Source organism: Phascolarctos cinereus, unplaced genomic scaffold (assembly GCF_003287225.1).
Source record: "Phascolarctos cinereus isolate Bilbo 61053 unplaced genomic scaffold, phaCin_HiC Scaffold_3;HRSCAF=262, whole genome shotgun sequence".
In the NCBI taxonomy this organism is placed as follows: domain Eukaryota; kingdom Metazoa; phylum Chordata; class Mammalia; order Diprotodontia; family Phascolarctidae; genus Phascolarctos; species Phascolarctos cinereus.
The window spans coordinates 141,635,627-141,663,489 of record NW_027555736.1 but is presented as its reverse complement, the minus strand read 5'-3'; the positions used below and the strand labels follow the sequence as shown (position 1 = coordinate 141,663,489).

The 27,863-nt window shown below is 37.7% G+C and overlaps 1 protein-coding gene across 1 annotated transcript in view; it reads right to left on the bottom strand.

The window, feature by feature from the left end:
* The window catches only part of TLN2 (talin 2), a 575,966-nt gene that overhangs the window by 235,549 nt on the left and 312,554 nt on the right, over positions 1–27,863 (bottom strand). Inside the window, 7 exon segments of the mRNA XM_078151184.1 lie at positions 1,008–1,135; positions 5,421–5,563; positions 6,985–7,006; positions 7,008–7,138; positions 10,940–11,069; positions 12,514–12,611; positions 22,873–23,044. Coding sequence (XP_078007310.1) covers positions 1,008–1,135; positions 5,421–5,563; positions 6,985–7,006; positions 7,008–7,138; positions 10,940–11,069; positions 12,514–12,611; positions 22,873–23,008 — 788 coding nt within the window. The 5' untranslated portion in view covers positions 23,009–23,044.

Below are 27,863 nucleotides of genomic sequence, written 5' to 3'. Positions count from 1 at the left end.
GGAGAATAGAGACTGAAATAACAGGAATTCCTCATAGGAAATCTTTTTAGAGCAAGTCTGAGAATCAAGGTCATGATATGATATTCCAATACCAATCATCACTCTGGAGAGACTCCCTGAAATTCATTAACCCAAGGGTAGGACTCTTTCAAACGGCATAGACTAGACGAAATAACAAGGAATGGATGGGCATTTTCTGGCTATGAGAAGGATTTTAAAAATAAAGAGCCAAGGTTTCCTTCTCTCTCAAGGGCATCTACCATTATCTTCCATTTAGATGGTATGAGACTTAAGGGATGAGTCAGCATTTTCATTATTCCCCTCAGAAGAGACTTGGGCACAATCTAATTGATGACCCTATTTCCGCCTTCACAACATATTCTGAATTCTCTTATCAGCTATGCCTATTCATTTAGTCCCACTCCCCCAATTGACATTCACTTCCCATTGCTGCTACTAATTTGTCTGCACTCTCAGCTTTAAGTAGCATTGTTATATTGACAACTCCCTGGCATCTGAATGATTGGTCTAACTGTTTCAACTACATACATTAAGAAAACAACGAAATAGAATGAGGGCTATAATAGGCGAAGGATAGGAAGCTGCTAAAGGGACAGGGACAGAACAAGACCTTGTAAAAATGCACTAAGATTCTGGCAGAAGTCACCCCAGGTTGAAGGACCAGGTTGTGATTGGGAAGTGTGCTCTTCATCGCTCATAGTTAATAGCTCCCTGTAATTCAGGCTCATGGAGAGATTATGAAGGTTGGGAAAAGAATCCTGTAGAAGCTGGAATGTGAGCTGAATATTGAAGAAATCCAGGGAAGCCAGGAGGTGCAGATGAAGAGGGAGAGCATTCTGGATACTGGGAATAGCCCCAGTTAAAAGGCATGGAAAAGGAATACAGATTTTGTATCCCCCAACCCTTTCTAAACGCCACCATACCAAAGGGATTTGGTTTTAAGAGAGAGAGAGACGAAGAGAATGAACAAAAAAAAATGCACTTACTCTAAGAACCCAGGTTTATGTTTATGTTCTACATGAGGTCCAAACTGTATCTGGGCTTGAAATCCACCAAACTCGCAAGCTTTCTCAAAGGAGACTGGATGGGAACCATTCAGGATATCATCTCGAGCCTGCAAGGCAAGAGTCAGAAACGCCAGCATCTTATAAATGCCACCATACTATATCAATACCAGTCATTATTATCATCCATTTCATTATCAGGCAGGATTTCTGCCTTTAGTGATAAGTGAAGCTTTTCAATGACCTCAGGTTCTGCAACCTTACTCTCTTCAGATTTTATTAAGTCCTCCATTTCAGCTCTAACTTCCTCTAATTTGGGCTAAAGGATGAAGTTATTTTTTACAATTTCCCTGCACTGATCAGAAATATGACTTAAGAGTTCAGGATACCACTGACAAAAAACAATATGATGCTCCCAACGTTAACTGGCAAATTCAGTTTTTAATTTTTTACGATATAGAACTGGTATGTAATGAAAACATGGATATATTTAGTCCATTTCATGCACATTCACAGTTTGTCTACCTTAGTGGTCAGCACCATCTTCACCGAAGCATTTCCATAAGGTGGGATATTGACATTTCTCATTTGTTCTGATATATCTGACCACATTTGGGCAGAAAATAAAGGCGTAATACTTGCTCTTTGGGCTTCTTTTTTTATTTTGGTGGGGTTTTTTTATATTTTTAGGCAATTGGGGTTAAGTGACTTGCCCAGGATCACACAGCTAGTAAGTGTCAAGTGTTTGGTCTGAGGCCACATCTGAACTCAGTTCTCCTGACTTTAGGGCCGGTGCACTATCCACTGCACCACCTAGCTGCCCCAAGACTTATCTTGCTCTTTGGGCTTCTAAGTCCATCTGACCATCCCAATAGTTCCAAGTAGGAAGGGTCAGCCTACAACTTTAACTCTGGAGCAGTTGTATCATGCTGCCCAGGGTGCTATCCATGTCAGAACCCAATTCCTCAGAATTTCATTCAAAGTTATTATTAATATTGTTATCACTATCTTATTCTCCTCTTTTTTGATAACAGTAGTAATTATAATGGAGGCGGCTAGGTAGCTCATTGGATACAGTGCTTGGCCTGGAGTCAGAAAGACCTGAGTTCAAATCTGGCCTCAGACACTTACTAGCCATATGACCCAGGGCAAGTCACTTAACTTCTGTTTGTCTTAATCAACCGGAAGAGAAAATGGCAAACCATTCTGGAATCTTTGCCAAGAAAACCCCACAGACAGCACTGGTGTACTATGGTCCATGGGGTCATGAGGACTCAGACACAACTGAGCAAAAATAGCAATAATAATTATAATAGGTGGCATTTATGTAGCACTTCAAGGTCTTCAAAGTACTTAAATATTATCTCATTTTACCCTCACAACAACTCTGAGATATAAATGCTATTATCCCCATCTTACAGATGAGGAAACTGAGACACAGAGGGTTAGGTGGCCTGCACAGGGTCATGTAGCTAGGAGGTGCCTGAGTCTGGATTCGAATTCAGGCCTTCTTGATACTCTACGTATTGTGCCAACTAGCAGAAAAGGTCTTTGGACAAGTTGCAATCCTGTGATTATTCTTTTATATATAGCATGCTGTTTTTGATAAAGTGATTTTTAAAAATTGATTAAGAGTACTGAGATTTAATTTCATCTTCAGGGACTCACTAAAATTATGTTAGGGACAGCTCTTGTAGACATGTGCCTCACCCTGTTCCCTCATAGTTTTAATGATGTCCACTAGGACTCTATGCTTTCAGGACTTTTCATTCCATGTGGTTTGGTGCTTATGAGGATACGTTAAGGTGGCAGCTACCAAAAGTCATACTCAAATTTTTTACGGATCACTGTTAGTATTGAGTGATTATGGGCAACACTTCCATCTTATAATAATGCTCTGGTTCCATAATGGTTTATTTGTTGAATTCTAAAAAATATTTTGGTGTTTGTATTTCAGTATGGGGACTTGTTATCTGTAAGTTTACAAAGGACAGCAAGCTTCTGGTGTGTAATTCTAGCCACCTAATTGTCTAAATATCTATCTGGCAGATTTTTGCAATTTATTATTTTATTTTTTTTGGCCGGGGGGGGGGAAGTGCTAGGCAATGGGGTTAAGTGACTTGCCCAGGGTCACATAGCTAGTTAAGTGTCAAGTGTCTGAGGCAGAATTTGAACTCAGATCCTCCTGACTCCAGGGCCAGTGCTCTATTCACTGAGCCACCTAGTTGTCCCATAAACTTTTGTTTTGTTTTGTTTTTGGTGAGGCAATCAAGGTTAAGTGACTTGCCCAGGATCACACAGCTAGTAAGTGTCAAGTGTCTGAGGCTGGATTTGAACTCAGATCCTCCTGACTCTAAGGCCAGAGCTTATCTACTGTGCCAGCTAGCTGCCCCTCTGAGTTTTGCAATTTACAGGGAAGTGTTGCATAATCTCCATTACTTCATGGCATAATTTGAATTGATCAACAAATAGAAACTTCTTATCAGAACCTTTCTAGAGTATCTGGCTGCAACAATCTAATATGGCAACATTACCACAAACTGCTCTGTTTCGGTAGCAAATCCATGTAACTCAGCTATTTCTTGTGAATTTCTTTGTGGACATTATTACTGATTGAGTTCATATGCATGTTACCCATGGGGCACATTTTGTTTCTACTCTGAGATTTTTAGATGTTACATAGGCTTTGTTTGGAGATAAACCACTCCTGGCTATATGTGACAAATCTTACAAGATATGTCTATCATCTACCTCTGTTACTGCTTTGTGAAGCAATATTTGTTTGTTCCAAAAATGTTTTAGTAAAGTTTTAACCTATTCATCATGCGTTCTGAGAACATCTCTCAGTCAGTCTTCTTCCTTTTTAGCAAGGACGTATTCATCTTTTTATACCAGCCTTGAATGTATGAGCTTTTTGTTTGCATTAAGCTTTGATTTTAGGATGCTAGTCAGTCTCTTAACAATCAGTCTCTTCACAAAACTAAGTGTCAGCTTTCTCCCTGATAGCCTTGAGTCTTGCCTGGTGAAGACGAATCATTATTATCATTATTATTGTTGTTGTTGCTATTATTATCATCATCATTAACTTACTGACAAATTCTTCTGTTGATACATTGCCATGCTTTATCACTAAAGTAAGCACCACTTTGGGAAGAACAATAAAATCTGAACAATATCACCAACAAAATTTTGAGTTAAAGTTATCACTGTTGACTTTGGTTAAGTGAAATTTTAGGTGAAGAAAAAGATAAAACTCCTAAAATGGTAAAGTTTTTAAAGGTTAAGAAGGGAGAAGAAGTAGCAGATATTTTGAAATAAAAGATTTACTGAAGGTAAGAAGGTAAAGATGACCTTGAAAAGTAATGGAAAAACTGGAAAGTATTTGTCAAATTAACAGATTGAGAAAGGTGGGTCTTAGAAATTGAAGGTGTTAGCTATCTTTGGCTCATATAATTTAGAGCAGGAAAGGATAGCAATATTCAGCCAGTCCAATGCCATCGTTTCACAGATAAGAAAACTGAGGCCCAGAGAGATGGATTGACTTGTTCAAAGTTACACAAGTAGTAACTGATAGCGTTAAGAGGTCAACCTATGTTCTTTGATCGAAAATACAAGGCTCCTTCCATTACATCATCTTATTCCCTCATTTGCTTAAGTTCCTTCCAATATCACAAGGAAAACTTGGAGAAAAAAGTCAAGGAGGGAGCAGTTACTGCAAAATCGTGTGATCCTGGAGAAGAAAGATACTCCACCTTCATTTAAAGAGGAGCTCACAGAATAAAATGACAGCCTGTCCTAGAGATCAACATGACATTTTCTATGAACTGAATGCACTTGTAAATTGAAAGCATGAGTGTTGATAGGAAATGGCATGTGAACTGACTAAAAGCCCTAGAATTTACTAACTTATCTTTCCCCCTCCCTTTTCCTCATTTTCCATTCATTGATCTCCAATTCTCCCGTCCTTAATCTGTTGTTTCCTCTTCACTAGCTAAGGAATCCAGGGCTAACTTTGCTTATGCATTTTCCCTAATTGTCTCTGTAAGCATGATTACTTTAACAAGTATCTCAATTAGCTCGTACATGTTTTACATTCCTAAATTAATGTCTAGTGTTCCTTACAGGTCAACATTTACTCTAGGTCCCTTCCAGATCAATGTTTTGTCCAGAAGGAATCTCAAGTGGAGCAGAACTGCCCCATTTCCCATTAGATGGCTCCCCATGATTACATGGACCAAAAAAAGTGTCCAGTGGGTAGAAGTAATGCTCTCTCACGCACAATGGGTACTGGAGAAAGGCTTTTAATTACTTAACCCAACTAACACAGAGTCCACCCTCTACTCCATGTGCTACCACAGCCATGGTGTTTAAACTGAGTTTGCAGACTTACCATACCTGAACATAAAGCAAATTCAGCTGCACGGGATCTCTTGAATCTACATTCTGGTCTGAATAAAAGAATTTCCGTCTAAGCAGTAATGTTTCACTTTCATCCACTCCTTGTTCTCTAAAGGTTCGACTGTGATCTAGCCAATTTACTGGAAAGCAATGAGACTTGTATTAGTGAAAGGTGTTTATATCTCTTAATTAAAAGAATCTGACAAAAAGGCCATTTGATACAGACTGCTATTCTTGATGTTCAACTGTTTAACAGTTAGAAAAACAAAGGTAAGAACATTTAGACCAAGCTTAAAATTGGATATTTTATTGAAGAAACCATTTTCTATTTGTGTAAAACCCTATTAGGCACTGTTTAAATGCTTTATTTTTTCAAGTTCTAATTAATCTCTTTTGTTTTTACAACACTGTCATTTTTTAATATTTAAACTATCAGAGCTTAAAACTGCACTAAAACTTTTCAGACACTTTACACAATCCCCATCTAGTCAGATATCTCTTGAAATACAGATTAAAAAAAAAGCAATCACAAGCGGTAAATCTTCAAAGTGTTTTTACATCTTTCATAGGACAAGTGGAAAAAAAAAGCAAGGGATTTTAGTCCAACAAATACTTTGACTTGTTATTTTCTATCATTCCTGAAGTTCACTAAAGCAATTTGATAATAATACCAATAGTTAGAGAACCAGCAAAATGATGTACACAATGACTACAACAATGTAAATGACAACTGCAAAATAGTTAAAAATTAATATGGCAAAACTAAAATAAAACAAAACAAAAAAACAAGTTTGACCCCAAAGAAGAGATATGAGAAAACAGCTCCTTCTTCCTTTTTTGCAGAGATGTATGTGTCTTTGGAGGAAGAGTGGATATTGCATACAATGCCCTGAATCCAAGTCCACTGTCCTATCCACTACGCCATACTGTCTCTCCTGGTTAAGACTGGGGAACACCATTTCAGATTGGGAAATGGCATGAGCATAAATCAGGAACGAGGATGATGAGGGTGATGTATTTGGGGATGATGACGGTGGTAGTGATGATAATGATATCTAGCATTTACATACCGTACTTTAAGGTTTACATATATTCTTTCATTTCACCTTCACAAAGACTCTACGAAGTAGGTGCTATTATTTTCCCTGTTTTGCAGATGATGTAACTAAGGTCTAGAAATGTTGAGTGACTTGTTCAGGGTTATACAGCTAGTAAAAGTTTGAGGCAGAATTCAAAGTTAGGTCATTCTAACTCCTAATTCAATGTCTGCTCACTGGCCATTAGGATCAGTAAGAAGATAAGTCTGATTAGAGCAGTGGGTCTGGAAAGCCATGAGAGATGAGGCTGGATAGAGGTACTCAAGTTACTATTCCTTTAGCCTATAACCTAGAGGGCACAAAGGTAAGGCATCTAAGAATAAGTAGAGAAATGTGAGAATATACCCTGGGCAAAGGAGTCTTGAATTACACAAAGGATAGAAACACAATACCATCCTTCGATACGCGGTGCTAAGTCAACCCTGCCCCCTTCCCATGCTTCTTGTTTTCTCCCCTACACTTACAATCGTCATCAGTGTGAAGTTTCGGCCTTTAGCTTTTCCATCTTTTTTTCATCTCGTAGTAGTGTTCTGTCTTTTTTGAGTGTACCCGTTCCTTCCTCTTTCTTCTCTTCAATTATTTCTTGAATTAATGAATATTCTTCATAATTGGTTATACCTAAAACAAAAAACCCAAATGTGAATTAGAATAGCATTTCTGAGACTATTTTATGTAACTCTGTTGCTCCAAACAATACAGATGGGGAGTCCTAGGTGAAATGTCAAGTTTAAACAAGGCTGATGGATGGATTACTTGGAAATCAACACTAACCCACATTAAAAATCTAGAGGGTACCAGAAACTTGACACTTTAGCCCAATTCCTGTTCTAGAAACACACACACACACACACACACACACACACACACACATTCCTATCTCTATCACATACACAATACTGTGATCTTTCTACCATGTCTTGTTACAGCATGACTTGGACCCGTTTGTACATTGGTATCATCCCTTTTCACACCAATTCCCCATAGCATATACATAGCATCGTTTCCCCTCAAATCTTCTGGCAATAAAAACCAGCTAACACTCAAAGTTCCTAACACATGACTTACACATGACTTCTCCAGTCTCCCCACACTCTAAATGACATACTCCCATGGTCCACTTTTCATATAGCATTTGATGCACAACTTCTAAAACTCACACATCCTATAGGACTGCTTCACACTCAGTGGGCCTTTCTTCACATTGTGCCTCCCATAGGGAAAATCTGTACCTATCCTTTCCCACTCACCCCCAATAAGTGTCCAAAATTAATCCCATCACAATCTTGTATCTAACCAGAACGTATGGCCAATGATAATGATTATTGATATGAACTCTGCTCTCCTATCCCGCTTCAAAATTTCTCCAAACCCCTTTATTCTGGCACTATTCCCTAACCCACCCTCCAATATACTGGTCCAGTATGTGTGTTTCAGCAAAATAGCTCAAACACCAAAGTATTCTCTGTCCAGTTTGAGAAACTCAATCACCACATTTACATAATCACACATTTACATAATTAGTAACAGTTAATTTACATGGTTATTTTAATAATTAATTTGCATGATTACAATGACCATAATTATGAATGGAGCTAGGGTGGGTTGAATGATCCATTTGGAGTCAGAGCACATAAGGCAGAAATTCTAGCTCTCTTACTTGACCTTGGGAAACTCAGTCATCCTCAGTTTCCTCATCTGTACAATGAAGGGCTCGACTAGGTGACATTTGAGATTCCTTTCTGCTACAATCCTACCAACACTTTCATTCATCTAACATCTACATTTGGGTCTTGTAAAGATGGAGTCATAGAAAGCTCATACTAAGAAAGAAGGCAAATAAGGGTAATGTAATTGCCAGAAAAGCAGATTTCATTGAGGATAGACTGAAAACTTCTAGTCCACAGCATAGAAAGTCATCATTGTTACACTGTGCTTTGCCATGGTCTTAAAATATTTGCACTTCAGAATGAGCACCTCCTTTTAAAAGGGATGTTGCTGAACTAGTGCACCCTGAAATCAAAAAATAATGGAATAGAGAGTCAAAAGATCTGAGTCTAGTCTCACACTTCACTAGTTGTATTAGTTTGAGCAAGTCACAACCTCTGTGACCTCAGCTTTCCTCATCTGGAAAATGAGAAAACTGTACTAGAATATGTTTATGATCACTTTTAGGTCTAAAGTCCATGGCTTGGGATGGAGATGCTGAATAACACAGGGGTATTTAGGAGGAGCACTTAATTGTTTTTGTGTGTGGAAAGGACCCCTTCTCAGAATGTTTTTAACACAAAAAATAAAACATATAATACCACAGAAGAAAATAATTATAGTGAAATACAACTATCAAAACACTTTTTAAAAAAAAAAACAAAAACAAGTTCAGGGCTCCTTTGTCATTACTCCAGCACAGAGGCCAAAAAAAAGGCTAAAGGAAGATCTCATGGCCCTCTTTAAATATTTGAAGGGTTATTAAATGGAAGAAGGAATAGACCGGAGAGAGGAACCTGAATCCAAACTTCACAGAACCAAGCCCATTAATAAAAGTATTTGGACTCAGTCAAAAGGCTGCATCCAAGGACCTAGAAGGCCACATGTGGCCCTGAGGCTGCAGGTTTCCCACCCCTGGAATACACCCATACCATGGACTGTATATTTGTATATACACACATTTATTGAGGGAATTTATTTTGCTAGACAATGCAGAATTGTTACAAGAAATTTGTTTTTCTTTTCTTTTAAATGGAATGGGGAATTAGGGGAGGGATTTTTTTGGGGGGGAGGTGAGGCAATTGGGGTTAAGTGACTTGCCCAGAGTCACACAGACAGTGAGTTTTACGTGTCTGAGGCCAGATCTGAACTCAGATCCTCCTGCCAGGGCCAGTGCTCTATCCACTGTGCCACCCAGAAGGCCCCTGGATTTTTTTTTTAACTAGAGTTGGGAGTATCACAGGTGTGAAACACTGCATGTACTTTAAGATGAGGTTGTATTATTAGTTTCACTTAATTGTTTTACTCTGTTACAAGTGGCCTGTCACAAAGTGGAGCAATTTCTAAACATCTGCAAAAACAAAACACATCAATAAAACTTAAAAGAAAATGGAAGAAGATAGGAAAAGAAAGTTAAAAAAAGAGAAAGCAAAGAAAAGACACAAGAAAGGGAAAGAAAGAAAAAGAAAACAAAATAGAAAAGAAAAGGAACAGGAAAAGAAAAAAGAAAAGGAAAGAAAAAAAAGGAAAAAGGCCATACCATTGTTTACCAGGAATATAAAAAGGATTCTTGTACTGGGTGGGCAATTAGAATAAATAATCTTAGGGTCATAGAATTTTAGAGCTGAAAGGAAATTAATTTATTCCAATCACCTTCTAAAGGTGAATAAATTAGAGCCCTCTTTCCCCCATAAGATAAAGTGATTTCACAGAGGTTAAATACATACTTAGTAGCAGAGGTAGAATTCAATCCCCTACTCTTCCCACTGTATTCTAACACTTCTTACAACCATCACCGCCACCATCACCACCACTACAGTAGTTATGTAGACAGTGGTTTAAGGTTTCATGGAAGAAATAGTGGATAAAAAGCTAACATTAGAATCAGAAAGACATGGGTTCAAATGCCACCTCTGACAACTATTGACAGTTTCACTAGAACAATGCAATTAATTCACCTTTCTCAGTGCTCAAGGCAACCCTAAGTCACAGGAGAGGTGCCTACTTGCTTTAGTAGAGGGTATTTTCTCATGAGGGAGTTCCAGAAACCAATGAAATCACAGGTCTGGTCACTATCCCTTTAAGGCTTAAAAAGCAACTTACATATACTATCACACTGGATCCCTTAACAAACACTGGAGAAGTAAGCTATACAGGTATATTCAGAGGAGACTTTAAAGGTAAGCGACTTAGTCATGTTATCCACTGTTAATGTCAGAGGCAGGATTTGTACCCTGATTTCTCCACCCTCCAAGTCAAGTCTGCTGCTCTTTCTACTTTATTATTTTTGGGGGAGTGGGGGGCAGGGGAAAATCAGGGTTAAATAACTTGCCCAGAGTCACACAGCTACTAAGTATCTGAGGCTTGATTTAAGGTCCTCCTGATTCCAGGACCAGTGCTCCATTCACTGCACCACCTAGTTGCCCTTCTATTATTAATACTTTAAGATTTTCTAATTCTTCTTTCTTCCTTCTTTGCAGGGTAGATACACTCTCTTGAATCTCCTTAATTGAATTACTTAAGATTAGGCGTCTGGCATTCATTGGACATTTCAATTATTAAAGGGAAATATCAATTTGAGTAGATTCAGGAAGCATGTACATGGGGTGAGGGTAGGAACTGGATCTTTGCAGCAATTTGAAGCACTGGGCAGGGTGTGAGCATAGAGGAAAAAAGAGACATCCCATAAAGTGAATCAGGCATTTGAAATCTCACCTATCCTGCTACAAATCGTGACCAGTAATTCCCCAACAGTTTTTGAATCATCCACCATCACTGTCTTCACCGATCCATCCAGCATCCGTATTTTCTGAGGTCTTTGTTTCTTTTTGTATTCCAAAATATCCTAGACACAAACCACAGAAACATCTCACACCGGCTGTCCCTTCATGGAAATACAGCTTTAAGTTCAGCAGGAGTTCTTATTAACCTTTCTTGTATGTCATAAACTCCCTTTAGCAGTGGTGAAGCTTATGGACTGCCTTCTCAGAATATTTTTAAATGCATAAAATAAGATGTATAAGATGACAAAGGAAATCAACTACACTGAAATATAATTATCAAAACATATCTTAAAAAATTCACAGAATCCAGATTAAGAGCCATGGAAGTAAAGGTGTGGATGAAGTTAATGACATTATTTACTTTCATAGGCAGCTTTTCCTCAGTGAAAGCCCTTTTGTTCCACAAACACTAAATGGACTACAATTTCTAATTCAAAATCAATTCATTAGTGCTTAGTAATTGCTTTAATTAAAGAAAAAAAACAAATACCAATAATACTGAAATTGTATCCACATAATTGCAGTTTACAATTACTGAGACTCTGTATGATTTATGGCTTATGTTCTATCCAACGAGGATTAGCTCATTTTGATTTTTGAGGGAGATTCTTCAGAGGAAAGAAACTACAAATCTGAGAATTTTCCAAAAAAGACTTGATAGAGGCCCTCTGTCCTCACATTCAATATGAAGACCATGCAAGAGATATGAGGTCTGGGAGCCATATGTGTATATGTATAAATAAGTGACCTCATCTTTGTTGTGACTCCCCAAAATGCAATGGTGGAGGACAAAAGATCTTTCCTTCACAACATTCATGCAATGCTTATGGTGGAGTTATCACTGAATATTAACCAATCTAATTTGTCCACTCCAGTTGCTGGCCTTCATGCATCAGAGAGCTATTATCTTAGGGTTGATTAAACTGAAAGGAATGTTTAACCCCTTTTCACAGTCTACCTCCCTTCCCTAACCTTTCTTTTTGCATTAAAATGACTTGTTGTTATTAAAATTGTTTTGTTGCTTTACAGAAGGATGTGTTTTCAGATGCAAAAGATACACGAGTCCCACTCCTCCCAAAATGATGAGAAAAATTTAATTTTCAAATTCATTTTTCATCTCCCTTCTATCTTCCAACCTCACTCTGTACTCTATGTCCATTAATAATTGCAGGAATATCCCCACAATATCCACCAGGAGATCTCTGGCTCCAGAACTAAGCAGGACACAGGACTGTACCACTGGGTGTGGAAAATATTCAAAACACACACACCCAGGGCTATTCCTATGCCCCCATGGAGTTTTGAGAATTTGGACTGTTGACATTTTCTAACACCCTTAGAGCCTCCCCTTCAAAGAAAATTAGGAGTGTTTGAGAATAAGTATTGCTCTTGAATCGAAACAAATCATGTTTTTTCTTCTTTTCCTCCACATACAGTAATATTTGCTTTCATTAGAAGGCCCCAAAATAAAGGCCCATAGGAAAACAAAAATGGGGAGAAACGTACCCCATTACGCAGCATGTAGTAGTCCAGCGTTCTGCCTGCTTCCAGCCAAATGCCTTTCCTGGGATCCTCGTCCGATAGGAATAAGCCATAGTCAGAAGCTAAGAATTAAAAAGCAGAAAGAAAATCTGAAACACAGCGACTTTGAGACCGTGGAAGATCCAATAATGTATGCACTGACTTCTGTGCATTGGCTGTTGACTTGGCAAATGTACTGGCATCCTTCTTAACAAGAGAGAAATATTTGCTTTTGGCAGCTGTGGGCTGGGTCTTTTAATGACAACACAAGCTGTACTCAATGGTAATGCAGATCAGGAGGTATAAGAGCTGAGCTGTCGAAGTAATAAACCCAAATAAGATTAGGTTTCATTAAGTCACTAGGCTGAAAAGTTATGTTTAACATTGGGGGAAACCTCAGAGACAAAACAATTCAGGCTCACCAGCTGAAGTTGGCCCTCATCCCTATCAAGACAGGTTCTTATGACCACTGACCCAGACTGGAAATGCCTCTTGAAAGGTCTTTGTGCCTCAATTCTTTGCCTCTCCAAACAGTCCTGTGAACTACTTCAAGGCTAATCTTTCTTTTGCATAAATTTGGTCACATCACCCCTCTGACTAAATATCTTCAATGACTTTGCTGTCTGTTGAGAAAATTTTAAAATCTTGTGCTTGTCATTCAAAGCCCTCAACAACCTAATGTCACCATACCTTTCCAATTTTGTCTCAATTATACCCCTTCACATGATGCAGACAAAATGAACATATCCCTAGTCGCAGAACACATACTGTACTCTCAGACCACCTCTCTCTCTTCTTTTGCTTACATTCCCGTAAGGCAAAGATATATTCTTTTATCCTCTTTCCCCATTCTTTAGAATCCAGTTCAAATATCAATTACCCCCCCATTCTTGAAGCCTTTCTAGATCTTCCTCATCAGTAAAGACCTTTGATGTTTTGAATCTCCCTAATGCACTTACGCAATATTATATATCACAGTTTTGTATAACTTCCAGCAACCAATAGAGTCAAAACTCAACCAAGGTAATGATTAAGTCTTATCTGAACTTCCTATCTCCACTGGAATCTAATACAATACTTTGTATATAGCAGGCAATGAATAACAGATCACCTGAAGAACTCAATGAAGCATCTAACCAGAAGTGGGAAACCTGAGACCTCAAGGCCACATGTGGCCCTCTAGGTCCTCAAGTGCTACCCTTTGACTGAATCCAAACTTCACAGAATAAAGCCCTTAATAAAGGGATTTTTTCTGTCAAACTTGGACTCAGTCAAAACGCCTTACCCAATGACCTAGAAGACCCCGTGTGGCCTCAAGGCCATAGGTTCCTCACCCCTGGTTCTAGCCCCATAAGGGTAAGGTGGGTTATAACCATACAAGACAAAAAGATAAGGGGTCAGGAAAGATGCTAAGAAAGTATATTTCTTAATGTTAAGGAAGTATATATTGTTTCAGGTAAGAGTGATCCAGCATGTATAAATAACACTCCAAAAGAACCCAGGCAGAGGTTAGGATTATTAGACCTTCAATTATCTTCCCGTTGTCCCACCTCCTCAGCAGCTTTATATGTATATTGGTGTCCCCAGAGAGAATGATTACTTAAGGCACCTACAAAATCCATTTCTCAATTTACTCTATAAGCTAGACTTTTTCCAAAAAAAGCATAAATTCACCCAAAAAGTAAAGAGGAAGAAATTGATTGTAGTTCCAAAGAGCCTACAGGTACTCTTTTAGAAATGAGCCTAGGAGACCCAAGTGAGGTTGAGAGTCTCTTATACCCTGAAATTGGCAAATGCTAGTTCCATAAATGTTTAATGTTCCCACCAAAGCTAGACAGTAATCTGACCACAGGAAAAGAAAAAGAAGAAAGAGTCAGACAGAAGACATAAGAAGGAAGTATTCAGAGAAGAGATGGTGTCAGGGTGGTATTAGACTCCTGAAGTGAAAGACTGAGAGAGAGAGGAACAGAAGGGAGAGAAAAAGAGAGCTAGGGTGCTAAAAATGTTTATTTCTAGGCTGTATTTATTAAAGTTCACTAGCTATTTTGTGTGTTTCTGTGTGTCTGTGTGTATTTTTTTTTTTTAAAGAAAATGCTTCTACAAAAATTCCTCTTCACGCAGATTTAGTCCCTGGGTCCAAAATCTTTGAACCTCAGGTATTTGATTTATAGTCTTCAAGGTTCTAAGACACATTTCCCACACCTTGAAGACTAATTCCTTGTAAACTCAGGGGGCTTTTCATTTCCAAGCTGTGAGGCAAATCAACATAATGAGAGTACAAGGGGAGGGAAAAAAGAAAAACAAAAGCAAATGGGGCTCCTAATTTACACTGTGATCCATGGGCTCACTAGTTTCAATTAGTAATGAAAAATTGACATGTCACTACTTATTTTTAAATAACATTTAAAAATCACGAAACCCCAAGAAGGGCTAAACTGATAAGAATTATCTTTGTTATTAATGACAGCCAGAGAAATAACAATGATATTCTCGAAGTTAAAAACAATGAGAAATTTTTGTGCACATCAAAATTAGAGTTGTACATTATGTACAATGTCCAAGTAGGCAGTAATTCTTCAGAACAACTTTCACTGTGATTTATAGACTAGCCCCTGTGCCAGAGAACACTGGTTGGTTTAAGGAGTTATTTCACAGCTAGGCAGCACAGTGGATAGAGTGCCAAGCCTGGAATCAGACCTCAAGACACTTACCAGCTGTGTGACCCTGGGCAAGTCACATTACCCTGTTTGCCTCAGTTTCCTCATCTGTAAAATGAGCTCAAGAAGGAAATGGCCCACCACTCCAGTGTCTTTGCCAAGAAAACCCCAAATGGGGTCATGAGAAATTAGATATGGCTGAAATGACTGGACAACAACAACAAGGTAGCACAGTGGATAGAGTTCTAGTCCTGAAATCAGGAAGATCTGAATTCAAATGTGGCCTTAAGTCATTTGGCTAGTTGTGTGATCCTGGGCAAGTCACTTAACTTCTGTTTGTCTCAGTTTCCTCATCTGTAAAATGGGGATAATCATAGCACCTGTCACTCAGGGTTGTCTTGAGGATCAAATGAGATAATATTTGTGAAGTGCTTTGCAAACATTAATGCAGCATATAATTGTCAGCAATTAAAAACATTTAATTATAAATATTAAATATCAATAGTAAAAACAAATCATCAATATTAAATATTAATAATTAACATTAAATATTAAATGATATTATTAACAAATATTAATTAATTTCAAATATTAATGTTATTGTTTTAATTGCAAAATTATATATACTCAAGAAAATTCTGAATAAAAATGTTAGAACTTATGAGTAACCTCTTCTTGGAACTTTAGTATCCATTAATTCAATTAAAAAAATTATTAATCACATGCTATGTAGGCCAATTTATTCTAAGTAATTCAGCGTTACTGTAGACCATGGAACATCACAACCTCAGAACACTCAAAATTGTGGCTAATAAAGAGACATACAGTGGATTTAAATAGGCTATAAAAGATAATGACTAATGACTCAAGAGAAAGAAGTAAGAAGAATTATAGACATAAATGACAGGCAAAAAGATGGGTCAAATATGGAATAAGAGAGAAATGACAGACAAACAACTACGAATTAATCAACAAGTATTTACTAGGTACTTTCTATCTACCAGGCTGTGTGGAAGGTGCTGAGGGTACAAAGACAAACATGAAGCTGTCACTGTCCAGAAGGAGCTTGGCTGCTACTGGGGGAAATGGGTACAAATATGAAATATATACAAAATACGTAAAAAGCAAATATAAATAAATAACCATGCTCAATTAGAAGTCTAGAGGAAGGCTTTCAACCTGCTGTACACTACAGAGATAATGCACACATCACTGAGATCACTGACATATCCAAGTATGTGCATGGCACTGAGCAATCAAAGATGAAGACTACCACAAGGAGTCTGCAGTGATGGGGTGTGGGGCAAGGGGTACAACACATACAAGAGCAAGTAACACCAAGGATGAATGTGATAAGAACAAAAGAGAGCTCTGGATCAGATATTTTAATAAAGCTCGGAAAAGGTTTCCATACAAGTGGTGAGGATTTGGGGAAGGAACTGAACAAAGAGGAAAGGTTTCATGATGAGACAGCACCAAGGCAGCCCCAGAAGGAAGAGAAGAATTTCAACAAAGATATGGAAGGGAAGGGGTGTTAGGCAAGGGACACAGCCTGGGACAATGCACCAGAATCAGGAGAGGTCAGGAAGAAATCGGGGAATACTTTCTCTAGAAGGGACGGTTGTGAAAGGAAGAAGAATAAGAGAGGGTTGAAAATGTAAATCTGACCCAGATTACACAGACTATACACTATTCTTACCAAGCAAAAGCATTTGTATGCTATCTTAGAAGTAAGAGCAATCCAGTGAAGGTTTATGGCAAGACAGTTGACAGAATTATGCATTAGGAAGATTAATTTGGCAGGTGTGGGAATGCTGGATTGAAAAGCAGAGATACTGCAGACAAAGAATGGTTAGGAAGCTAAAAAAATGAGCCAGATAAAAGGCGAAAGAGGGCATAACTGGGTTGGTGACTAAATGATTGCAGAGGGCAGAAATAAAAGATATTATAGAAATAAGGCCTCCAAAAGTCCTACTCTGAGGCATTACTGTGAAGTGAAGGTAAATATGGGTTTTGAAGCCAGGCAATGATAGCTTGTGTCATGCTTAAAGAGCCCTGAGTTATACCTCCAACAATAGACTGTGTCTGATCTCTAGAGACCATCTTAGTTAGGAACAGAGAAGTTCATCACCAATAGCTGATAAGTAGGTGATCAAATACTTGGTCATGGGAACCTATGAAGCAAAGAAAAACACTGAATGGTCCTGAGGCATTGCTGGTTCCTTCTGCTCTCAAAATGATGGTGGTAGAGTGATGGAAAGGAGGTACAACATGCTAAAAACCAAACAAGTTAAAAGTTAGCTGTAAATATTAATTTTATGTTAGAACTGTAAATGTACTCTTTGGACAAAAATCAATAGCACTGACAAAGGAGGAAATGAACCCTATTAATACCAACATTCTCACTATAAAACAATACCAGAAAATATAAGAAAGTTTGAAAAATCAGAGGAGCTCTTCATTTGGGGTCAATTTGTTTTTTTAAAATATTTTAATAACTACATTTCAACATAACTGGTTTCCTTCTTAAACTTATGTATTTTATTGTATGCATTTAAAGACGTTATTCTGAGAAGAGGCCCATAGGTTTCGCCAAACTGTCAAAGGTATTCAGAACACAAAAAAGGTTCACAATCTCTGATCTAAAAGGAAGGAGGTGCCATAAGTTCTTCTAAAAGAGTTGGTAGAGTTGTTTTTATCATGTGGCCTAAAGTAACAAGAAACATTCCAGAGGATACTTGGCCATCCTGCCTTGTACCCTCAGGAGAAGAAAAGGAGACAGCTAAAACAGATTGAGGACAGGTGGAAGACATCTATGCAGGAGGTAACATGGTTTTGAAAGCATGAGATTAGTTTTTAAGATAATCTGAAAAGGGAAAAGATATCAAATGATTAGGGAAAAAAATCAGAAAGAGTATTAGTACCTTCTCCAAAAGGCAATCAAGAAGACATATACCGAAAACATATACCTACTTTCTCATCTCTTCAGTCTGTTTACTAAAATTGGTTAGAAAAGATGAAGAGGTTATAATTTTCATTAAATTTTCTAAGTTCTTCCAAACTTGGTGTCTTTGTGTGTGTGTATGTGTGTGTGTATACACATATATATATAAAATACACACACACACACACACACACACATATATATATATACACTTGTTGTATTAAATGTAAATTAAGGTAAGCATAAAAGAGTAGAAAATACATTGGAAAATATGGTTCAGGATTAAAAGAAACAAAAGAGACCAAAGGCTTTTAGAATATTGAATCTCACACCTGTATATGATAAATTGATTCTTCTAGAAGGAGAAGGTGATGAGCATGGTTATGCACCAAACATTACAAAAAAATCTTTTTTAACTAGATGGATATTGACAGGCATGCAGTCAGATTTTACCATATTAGTCATTCAAAAGGATAAATATGAGAATGCTAGCACAAACTCTCTAACTAGACCTACTGACAGTGAAAAAAGGGAAATGAATAGAGAAAAAGGCACGGAGGTGGACTATTACGATGACCTACAGAAGTTTAGCTGATCTAAGACAATCAAAACAAGAGTCCAGAAACCACCAGTGTAAGCAGATGTTTTCTCTCTAAAAAGTGGAAAAACATGTAAATCAAGGAGCAATAAATTCACTGATAAAATGTTTTAAAGGAAGATGGTGGGAGATCATGAGCTCACAAGATCATGTCTCACAAAACAGCAAATGACAGCAGAACGATACATTAATCTTGAGAAAGTCTGATGTGAGGTATGAATAATCATGAGCATTAATAGATGAAAGTAAAACAATAAACAAAAAAAGTCATATCAAGCAGAGTTTCCACAGGGACTTGTTTTCATAGTCTCTGTTAAGTAGAAGAACTCCATTTGGACTTTAATATCTCAGTCTTTGATGTGCCATATGAAGTATTAACAATGATACTTAATAAAATGAAAAGGAAAAAGTAGCTGGACCAGACCAAGAAAAAGAGGAAGAGAGTCACGCTATAGGTGACACGATTTTCAAAGCAAAGACAAGTCGGTTTTTATGATATCTCAAAGAGAGGTAAAATAATAAATGATTAGGGAAAAATTCACTGATAGTATTAGCTTCCCCCACCTCAAAAGAAGATCAAGAAGAAATTAATACCAATTCATGTTGCCGACTTTCTAATATGAATAAGATAAAAGAAAAAAAATCATCTATACAAGCATGAAAGGCATACTTTCTGGAAGTAGGGGAAAAGAAGCTAGCTTCTCAAAAAAGAAAATTCTGCAATAGATTTTCACAGTCAAACAACTGACAGAAAGAGATTCAGACTCTGAGATCTTACTGTTTAATTTGCTAATTATTATGCCATACAATATTCTTAATAGGTAAAGCCTTTACCCAAGGATACTTTGACAATCAGAACATAAAATGGAGTGATATGCTCAGCAAAGGTATTTACCTTAGTCAAGAATGGGGTCTTGCATAGGGTCCAACAGCAAGGATCACCTATAGACAATAAGGAATTCCAGGTACTCTGGTTTGCTAATGATATTATACTTTTTGCTTCTCTCAGCTCCCAAAGAACTACATGAACTCTGCAGTAAAATTCATGGTAATTCAAAAGGGACCCACCTAACAATCAATACAGTCTAAACCAAATGGAAGAATGGCTACTACCCAGATGATGATGTACAGCTGAGTTAATTCATCAGTACAACTATCTTGGTGAAATATTGCAAATAAGCAATGACCTGGGCCCAGAATTGAATAGGAGGAAGAGGGTGGAATAGATTGCAAATAGGAAATTATGTAGTGATTTTAGTGATCACAAGCTTTTTCCTTATACAAAAATCCATCTGAATATTCTTCCACTGATGTCATATGGCTACAAATCATGAAATACAACAAGCTCAGAAAAAATAAAAATTTTAGGTAGCAAAAAGGGTAATGGAGAGATAAATGGTGGGCATAAGGTTTTACACACTACCAACAATGATTTATATGCAACAATTTGAGTTATCTCTTAACAAACAGATAGCAAAACAAGCATTTACATATACAATGTTGAAATGAAGAAAACAATGACATGTGAAACTGAGAATCTCTATTAAGTAAATTGCAGTAATTTGCACAAGATATATCATCCAGGAAATGATCAGAAAAAAAGGTGGGAAGAAGGAAAGGGGGGAGACAGAAGTGTGGAATTGCACATTCTTCCACTGATGTCATATGGCTACAAATCATGAAATACAACAAGCTCAGAAAAAATAAAAATTTTTGGTAGCAAAAAGGGTAATGGAGAGATAAATGGTGGGCATAAGGTTTTACATACGGAATTGCATATGGACAACCTCAATGCTTCAGTGGTATGCACAAAAAGAAACTGAAAAAGGGGCAGCTAGGTGGTATAGCGGCACTGGTCTTGGAGTCAGGAGGAGGACCTGAGTTCATATCTGGCCTCAGATACTTACTTAAGCTATGTGACCTTGGACAAGTCACTTAACCCAGACTGCCTCACAGAAAAAAAAAAAGATATAGTGAAAGACTTCAAAATCATTAAGTATATTCTCTTTGTAGAACTGATAGGAGGATACAGACAAGAACTAGACCAGATACGAAGTAATTAATTATTTATTACCTTCACCATTGAGGGGAGTGCATCAATGAGGTCACAGATCTCTTACAGTATTTAAATACTGAAATCATAAGGTTTTGTCAACTGATTGTATGTGCAGAAGGATGAGGGGCAGGAAAGGACCAAAAATTGCTCTGGGGATTCAAGTCTATAATTTGGAGTAGATAAATATCTACTGTTAATATTGATAATGTGACCGATTAACTAATGTAAATAATAAATGTACTAATCTGATAACCATGTCAAAATCAATGACATATAAAACTTCCAAGAAGTGAATTTGAAAAATATTAGTATGGCAATAGTTCAAACAAGTATGGTCTTAAATACAATCTGTAATAACATAAATTCTTGGCTTTCAAGCCAAGAAAAATAGCATTGTACAGTTCTGTCTTTTGACAACTGGCATCCTTTTAGGAAGGAATTTGAAGTGGTGATTTTCATAGTTTCAGAATCTTGATATGATGTCTGCTAAGTTCATGTGTTCTGTGTTTATTCAAGAAAACTGAGCAGGCCATGAAAAGCTGTCATGTAAAAACTGTTAAATATGATGCCGTAGTTTTAAACATTAAGAAAAATTAATCACTGTAATAATAATTGGGCCGCATTTGCATAGAATCTTAGGTTTTTTCTTTTCTTTTTCGAGGGGACATGGGGGAACCATGGGTATGGTGGTGGTACAGAGAATGGGTCTTCAATCTCAACCCAGCTAGAGTGCAGCAGTCACTCATAAAGCTAATCTCGACAACGATTGTCATAGAAGTTTTAACTTGCGCCCTTTTTCTGTTCTGGGCCAGTTCACCCCTCCTTAGTGTGCACTTAGTGTGGATATCTGCTTGGCTTTAGCCCTTCTGCAGCTGTGAACTTCCAGTAATCCATCAGCCTCGGTTTCCCCAGCACTGGAGACTATAGCTATGTACCATCAATACCAGGCCCAGCCACTTTAAATCTTTCAAATTATTTCCCTATTGCCATTCTTGCATTGTAGGTAATAATATAATCAGCAGCAACTCCTATCTACAGCTTTGTAAAGTTACCAACACATTTCGTAACAATAGCTAGTTAAAAAGAAATAGAGTGAACTGCTTGGAAAGGCAGATTAGAACCTAACTGTGGAGGGCTCAGCCTAAGACAGTGTTATGGTTAGAGGTACATTAGGAAAATTACTTTGGCACCTTTGTGATGACTGGCAGGTAGGAGGCACAGTGGATAGACAGCCAGCCCTGGGTTCAAATTCAGCCACAGCCACTTGCTAGTTATGTGACCCTTAGCCACTGTCTGCCTCAGTTTCCTCAGTAAAATGGGGATAATAATAGCACTTATTTTCCAGTTGTTATGAGGATCAAATGAGATAATATTTGTAAAGTGTTTAGCACAGAACCTGTTGCACAGTGGGCAATATATAAATGTTTGCTATTATTATTATTATTATTATTATTATTATTATTATTATGGATTAGAATATAGAAATGGACGGGGGTGAGAGGGCCATTTTGGAGTGTATTACAATATCAAATGTAAGAGAGAATGGCATTGTGAGTAGGGAGAATCAGAAGAATGTTCTAAGAGATATCGCTGATGATAAACTGACTGGGGCTGATAACTGAATGGAAGATAAAGGAGAAAGAGTCAATGACGGCACTGAGATTTCGTGCCTGGGAGACAGAGAAAGGTGGACATCAATAAAAACAGGAAACTTGAAAGGAAGTTTTTGTTTCTTGGAAAAAGATAATGAGTTAGAGTTTTGGACACATCAAGTCTGACATGCTAAGAGGGATATCCAGGTGGAACTGTCCAGCAGGTATCTGAGAGCAGAACTCGCAGACACGACACTTGGGTTTGAATCTTGATTCTAATAGCTACTTGCAATGTGATCATGGGTAATTGATTTATCTGAGCCTTAATTTCCTCATCAAAATAGGAATACTTGCAATATCTGAATCACAAAAATATTCTGGAAAAAAAAAGGACTTTGTAAACCTTAATAGCACTATCAAAATGTGACTTAATATTATCTAGAAACAGAATTAGCTGTAATGCTCCATGAAAATTGAGGTACTAACTCCTGACTCACCTTGTCCAGTTTGCGCCTCAGGCACCCGCTCCCGAATGACCCGGCATGCATCATACACTGCTGTGGATGGTTCAAACTGCATTGTCTTCACTACATTGCAGTGGCGGACACAAATCTTTAATGACAAGGCCACCATTTTTCTCGGTGATTTGAAGGCTCCGCCTCAGAACTGCTGAAGAACATAAACATAGGCATTAGGATTTTCAGAACATTTGTTAGTCTAAAAGAGGCAGCATGTTACAATACAAGAGCTTAGGAAGCAGCTAGTAGCATCACAGTGTGCAGAGCACTGGGTCTGGAGTCAGGAACACCTCAGTTCAAATCTGGTCTCAGATACTAGTAAGTATCTGTGTGACCCTAGGCAAGTCAACTAACCTCTACCTCAGTTTCCTCACCTGTAAAATGGAGATAATTATAGTACTTACCTCCCAGGGTTTTTGAAAATCAAATGATATATTCATAAAATGCACAGTGTCTGGTACATGGTACATGCTTAATAAATGCATGTATCCATCCCTGGAGCTCAAAAAACCTTCTGCCTCTGAAACAAACCATCAATCTAATTTTGGGTGAGCCGTTTAAACTCTTAAGTGTTCTAGGCAACTCACTTAAGATGCTACTTGGACCTATATGGAGAGAGGAAACTCACTTATTTTGGGGTTCTGGATACCAGTGAAATCACATGTCCAGTCACTGTCCCCAACTTTCTTTTAAAAATTCTATTTTCTTTTATTTTTTTTAAATACACAAAAATCTATCTTCTCTCTTCATTTACACTCCCACCCTCAATGAAAAAGAAAAACAAAGTTCTCATAAAAAAGGTAAACATAACCAAGTGAAATAAATTTGAACTTTGCCAATGTAGACATTTATTTTGCTTGGCATATGTATATAAACGTGTGTGTGTGTGTGTCTGCGCCCGCACGCGTGCGAGCGTGCGCATGCGCGTATGCACCCGCCCTTGCATGCATTCACTCTATCTATCCATCTATCTAGCTAGCTAGCTAGCTAGCTATCTACCTACCTACCTAACTACCTACCTATCTTAATCTGTACTCTAAATCCATCACCCTTCTGTCAGGAGGCAAATAAGCACATTTCCTCATAAGTTCTCTGGAATCACTGTTGATCACTGCACTGAGTAGAGTTCTCAAGTCTTTTAAAATTACTAGTATATACAAAGTTGTTATTGTACAAATTACTGTCTTGGTTCTGTTAACTTCACTGTATCAGTTCATGCAAGTTTTGCCAGGTTTCTCTGAAACCATCCTTTTTATCATTTATTACAGGACAGCAGCATTCCATTCCTACACTATAATTTGTTCATTCATTCTCCAATTGAGGGGTACCCTGTTAGTTTCTAGTTCTTTGCTACTACAAAAAGAGCTACTATAAATATTTTTGTATATATAGATCTTTTCCTCTTTCTTTCATCTCTTGGGTATATAGGCCGAGTAAAGTATCACTGGGTCAAAGGTAAACACAGTTCAGTAATTTTTTTAGGTAAAGATATAAACTGCTTTACAGAACGGCTAGACTAATTCACTGCACCACTAAGAGCACATTAACGCGTCTATTTTCCCACAACCTCTCCAACATTTGTCATTTTCCTTTTTTGTAAACTTTTGAGCATGAGGTAGTAACTAAGAATTTCTTTGATTTGCATTTCTCTAATTATTAGTAAATTGAAGCACTTTTTCATAAGGCTATTAACAGCTTGGGCCTATCCCTTATTAACAACACAGAACAACCACACTACTATGGCTCAAAAGATCTGGGTCTTCCATCACTTACTAGATGCTAGGGAGACGGAATAATAGCAGATATAGTGTTTAACTAAGAATCAGGAAGTCCTGAGTTGAATCTCACCTCAGAAACATGTTAGCTGTATGACCTAGAGCAGGCCTGCACAACCTGCGGCCCGCCAAAGGATTTTAGGCAGCCAGCAAAACCTGTGAAAAATGTAAAGGAAAACATCCTTAGGATGTAGAGGAAATCCTCTGGCGTGGCGCAAGTGGCCTGCAGGCCATAAGCTGCCCACCACAGGTTAGGCAGGCCTGACCTACAGCAAGTTACTTACTCTCCTTCAGCCTGGATTTTAACATCTGCAAAATGGGTATAAATAAAGAACTTATTTTACAAGTTTGTTGTGAGGATCAAAAGAGATTATGTGATTGTGTGTGTGTGTGTGTGTGTGTGTGTGTGTGTGTGTATATATACACACATATATACACACACATATATGTATATGTATATATATATATAACAGCTAACAGTTCTCTAGTACTAAAATTTACAAAACATTATACATACATTTATAATATATCATACAATAAATAGTATTTATAGTATATTATGTGCACATATAATATTTTGAACTTTAATACTACGGAAATGTTAGCTATGATTTTATTATTAACTATACCTCGATGGCCTTCCCCAAATCATTCAACTTTCACTGAGTTTTATAGCTGACCCGCCCGCTTTAGAGGACTGTTATGAAGATCAAATGGGATAATCGCCCGAAATCATCATTTCCATTTTCATAGGGCTTTAGGGTTTAAAAAAGCACTGTCTCGTGTCAGTTTATCCTCAAGGCCGCCCTTTGAGGTGGATGGCATTACTATCTGTATTTTAAAGACAACAGCAGCAGCAACAAAAGCTCAGGGAGATTAGGTGATCTAGGTGGGTACTATGAGAGGCAAGATTCAAACTCTCTCCTAAATTTCTATCTCTCTTTCCATTATGCCACACTGCTATCTATTCTCTCGGACAACTGAGAAATGAAATATATGCTGTGGTGTCAGAGACTTTACCCCAAAACGGGCCACCTAACTTTATTGACCTCTAAGGGCTAAAAACAATTCACCATAGTTCATGTTTGGATGTTCTTCCAGCTGAACAGATTCAGAAATAGATTTGGCCCTGGTTTAAACTGATGCATGAGATAATTTCTATTATTTTTAAACAAGTTAATTCAGGGTTCAGCAAATCAGTAGTTTGTTCTAATTTGTAGAATGGCTAAGTAGAACAAATGAGATTATATATAAAGCATTTTGCAGACTTTAAAGCCTTATATAAATGTTAGTTATTAGTAGTATTGTCATTGAGATAGTTGCTTTATTTTGTAGAATCCAATAAAAGCATGCCACCAGCCATAATGAGGACCAGAAAGCGTGGATGGCTCACTACCATATCCTACTGATGGTCAGTGGGATAATTTCTGGTACAAAGAGAAAAGTATAATATAGCTAAAGTTTAAATAAGATGCAGGACTAGCATGGATAATATAAATCCATGAATAAATCAAAACCATATTTTACTGTATAGTTTATATTTGCTTCAAATTTAAAAGACTCCTAGGAAGAGCAACTAAGTAGCACAGTAGATAGAGTGCTGAGCCTGAAATCAGGATGATTCATCTGTATGAGTTTAAATCCAGCCTCAGATACTTACTAGCTATGTGACCCTGGGCAAGTCACTTAACTTTGTTTGCCTCAGTTTCCTCATCTGTCCAATGAGCTGCAGAAGGAAATGGCAAACCACTCCAGTATCTTTCACAAGAAAACCCCAAATGGGGTCACAAAGTATCAGACACAACTAAAAATGACTGAACAACAACCTAGGAAGTAGAGGAAAAGATTTATTAAGTTCATTTTACTCCTACTATTTTATACTTTGATAAAGATATTAGGCAGGCAATGAAACTGTCAGATGTCAGTGAGAGCAAGATGATTCACTAATTGGACAATTAGTCCTTGAATGACTAAGAGTGAAAATACTAAGATTCAAGTTTATTAGTATGTTTGATAACTTGCTTGTTATGAGCAATCATACATGACTGTCACTTGGATAAATAAAAGCTTTTTTAAAAAAAAGCACTATCTCACCGGGCAAAAGAGAAATATTTGAAACATTAATTGAGGCTGGCCAATTTGAAGTCATGATAGCCTGTGCTAAACCTGAATTTATTCTGAAAAACTATGGAAACTATTTACTTGAAAACTGTCAAAAATATGTTGTTCAAAACATAAGATGTCTCTTCAGTAGCTATCTGCTCAATACTGAATTAATTTACTAGAGCCTAAATTAACTTAAAACTGACAGAGTGACTTAAGTTATTCATGTCATTCTCCCCTCACAGACTCTGGCAGTTAGCAAGGATCTCAGAAGACATCTCATAGAACCCATACCTGAACAAGCTCTTCTCCATCACTCCCAGATACCTAGTTATTTTCAGCCTTTGTTTCACTGCATTTATTAAGTACCTACTACTGCTGCTGCTGTTGCTACTACAATTATAACCACCACCACCACTACTTCTACTACTGCTGCTGCTATGACTGCTACTACTACAACTACTGATTACTACTACTAATGTACAAAACATAGTTGTAAGCATTGAGGACACTAACTCCAAAATGAAGCCTCTTCCCTCGGGGGAGATAGAGAGATATACAAGTAGAAGGTAACTGGAGGAGGAAGTGCTAATAATTGCAGGAGGTAGTTTTCCATAGGAAGTGGCCCCTGACCTGAGCCTCTCAGGCTCTTAACAGACAGTGGTGAGGGCGAGAAGGAGTGCACTCCAGGCAAATGGGGCAACTTTTTGGAAGCTGTGGTAAAAAGGAGATGGGATGTTGAGTTTGTGGAATGATTACTGTACCAGTGTAGCTAAGGTATGATGATGTGAGACTAGAAAGCTAGGTTGGAGCCAGGCTGTGGGAGACCTTTAAATTCATGTTTTATCCTTAGAGGTAAGTAGTCACAATGAAGTGTGATGTGGTTAAACCTAGGTTTTAGAAATATAACTAACTTATTGACAAGGGCTGCTAAGTGACACAGTGAATAGAGGGCTAAGCTTGGAGTCAGGAAGACCTGACAGAAGTATCTGTCCTCACATACTTACTAGCTCTGTGATCTGGGCAAGTCACTTTACCTCTGTCTGCCTTGGTTTCTTCAACTATAAAATCAAGATAATAAAACCTCCCTCC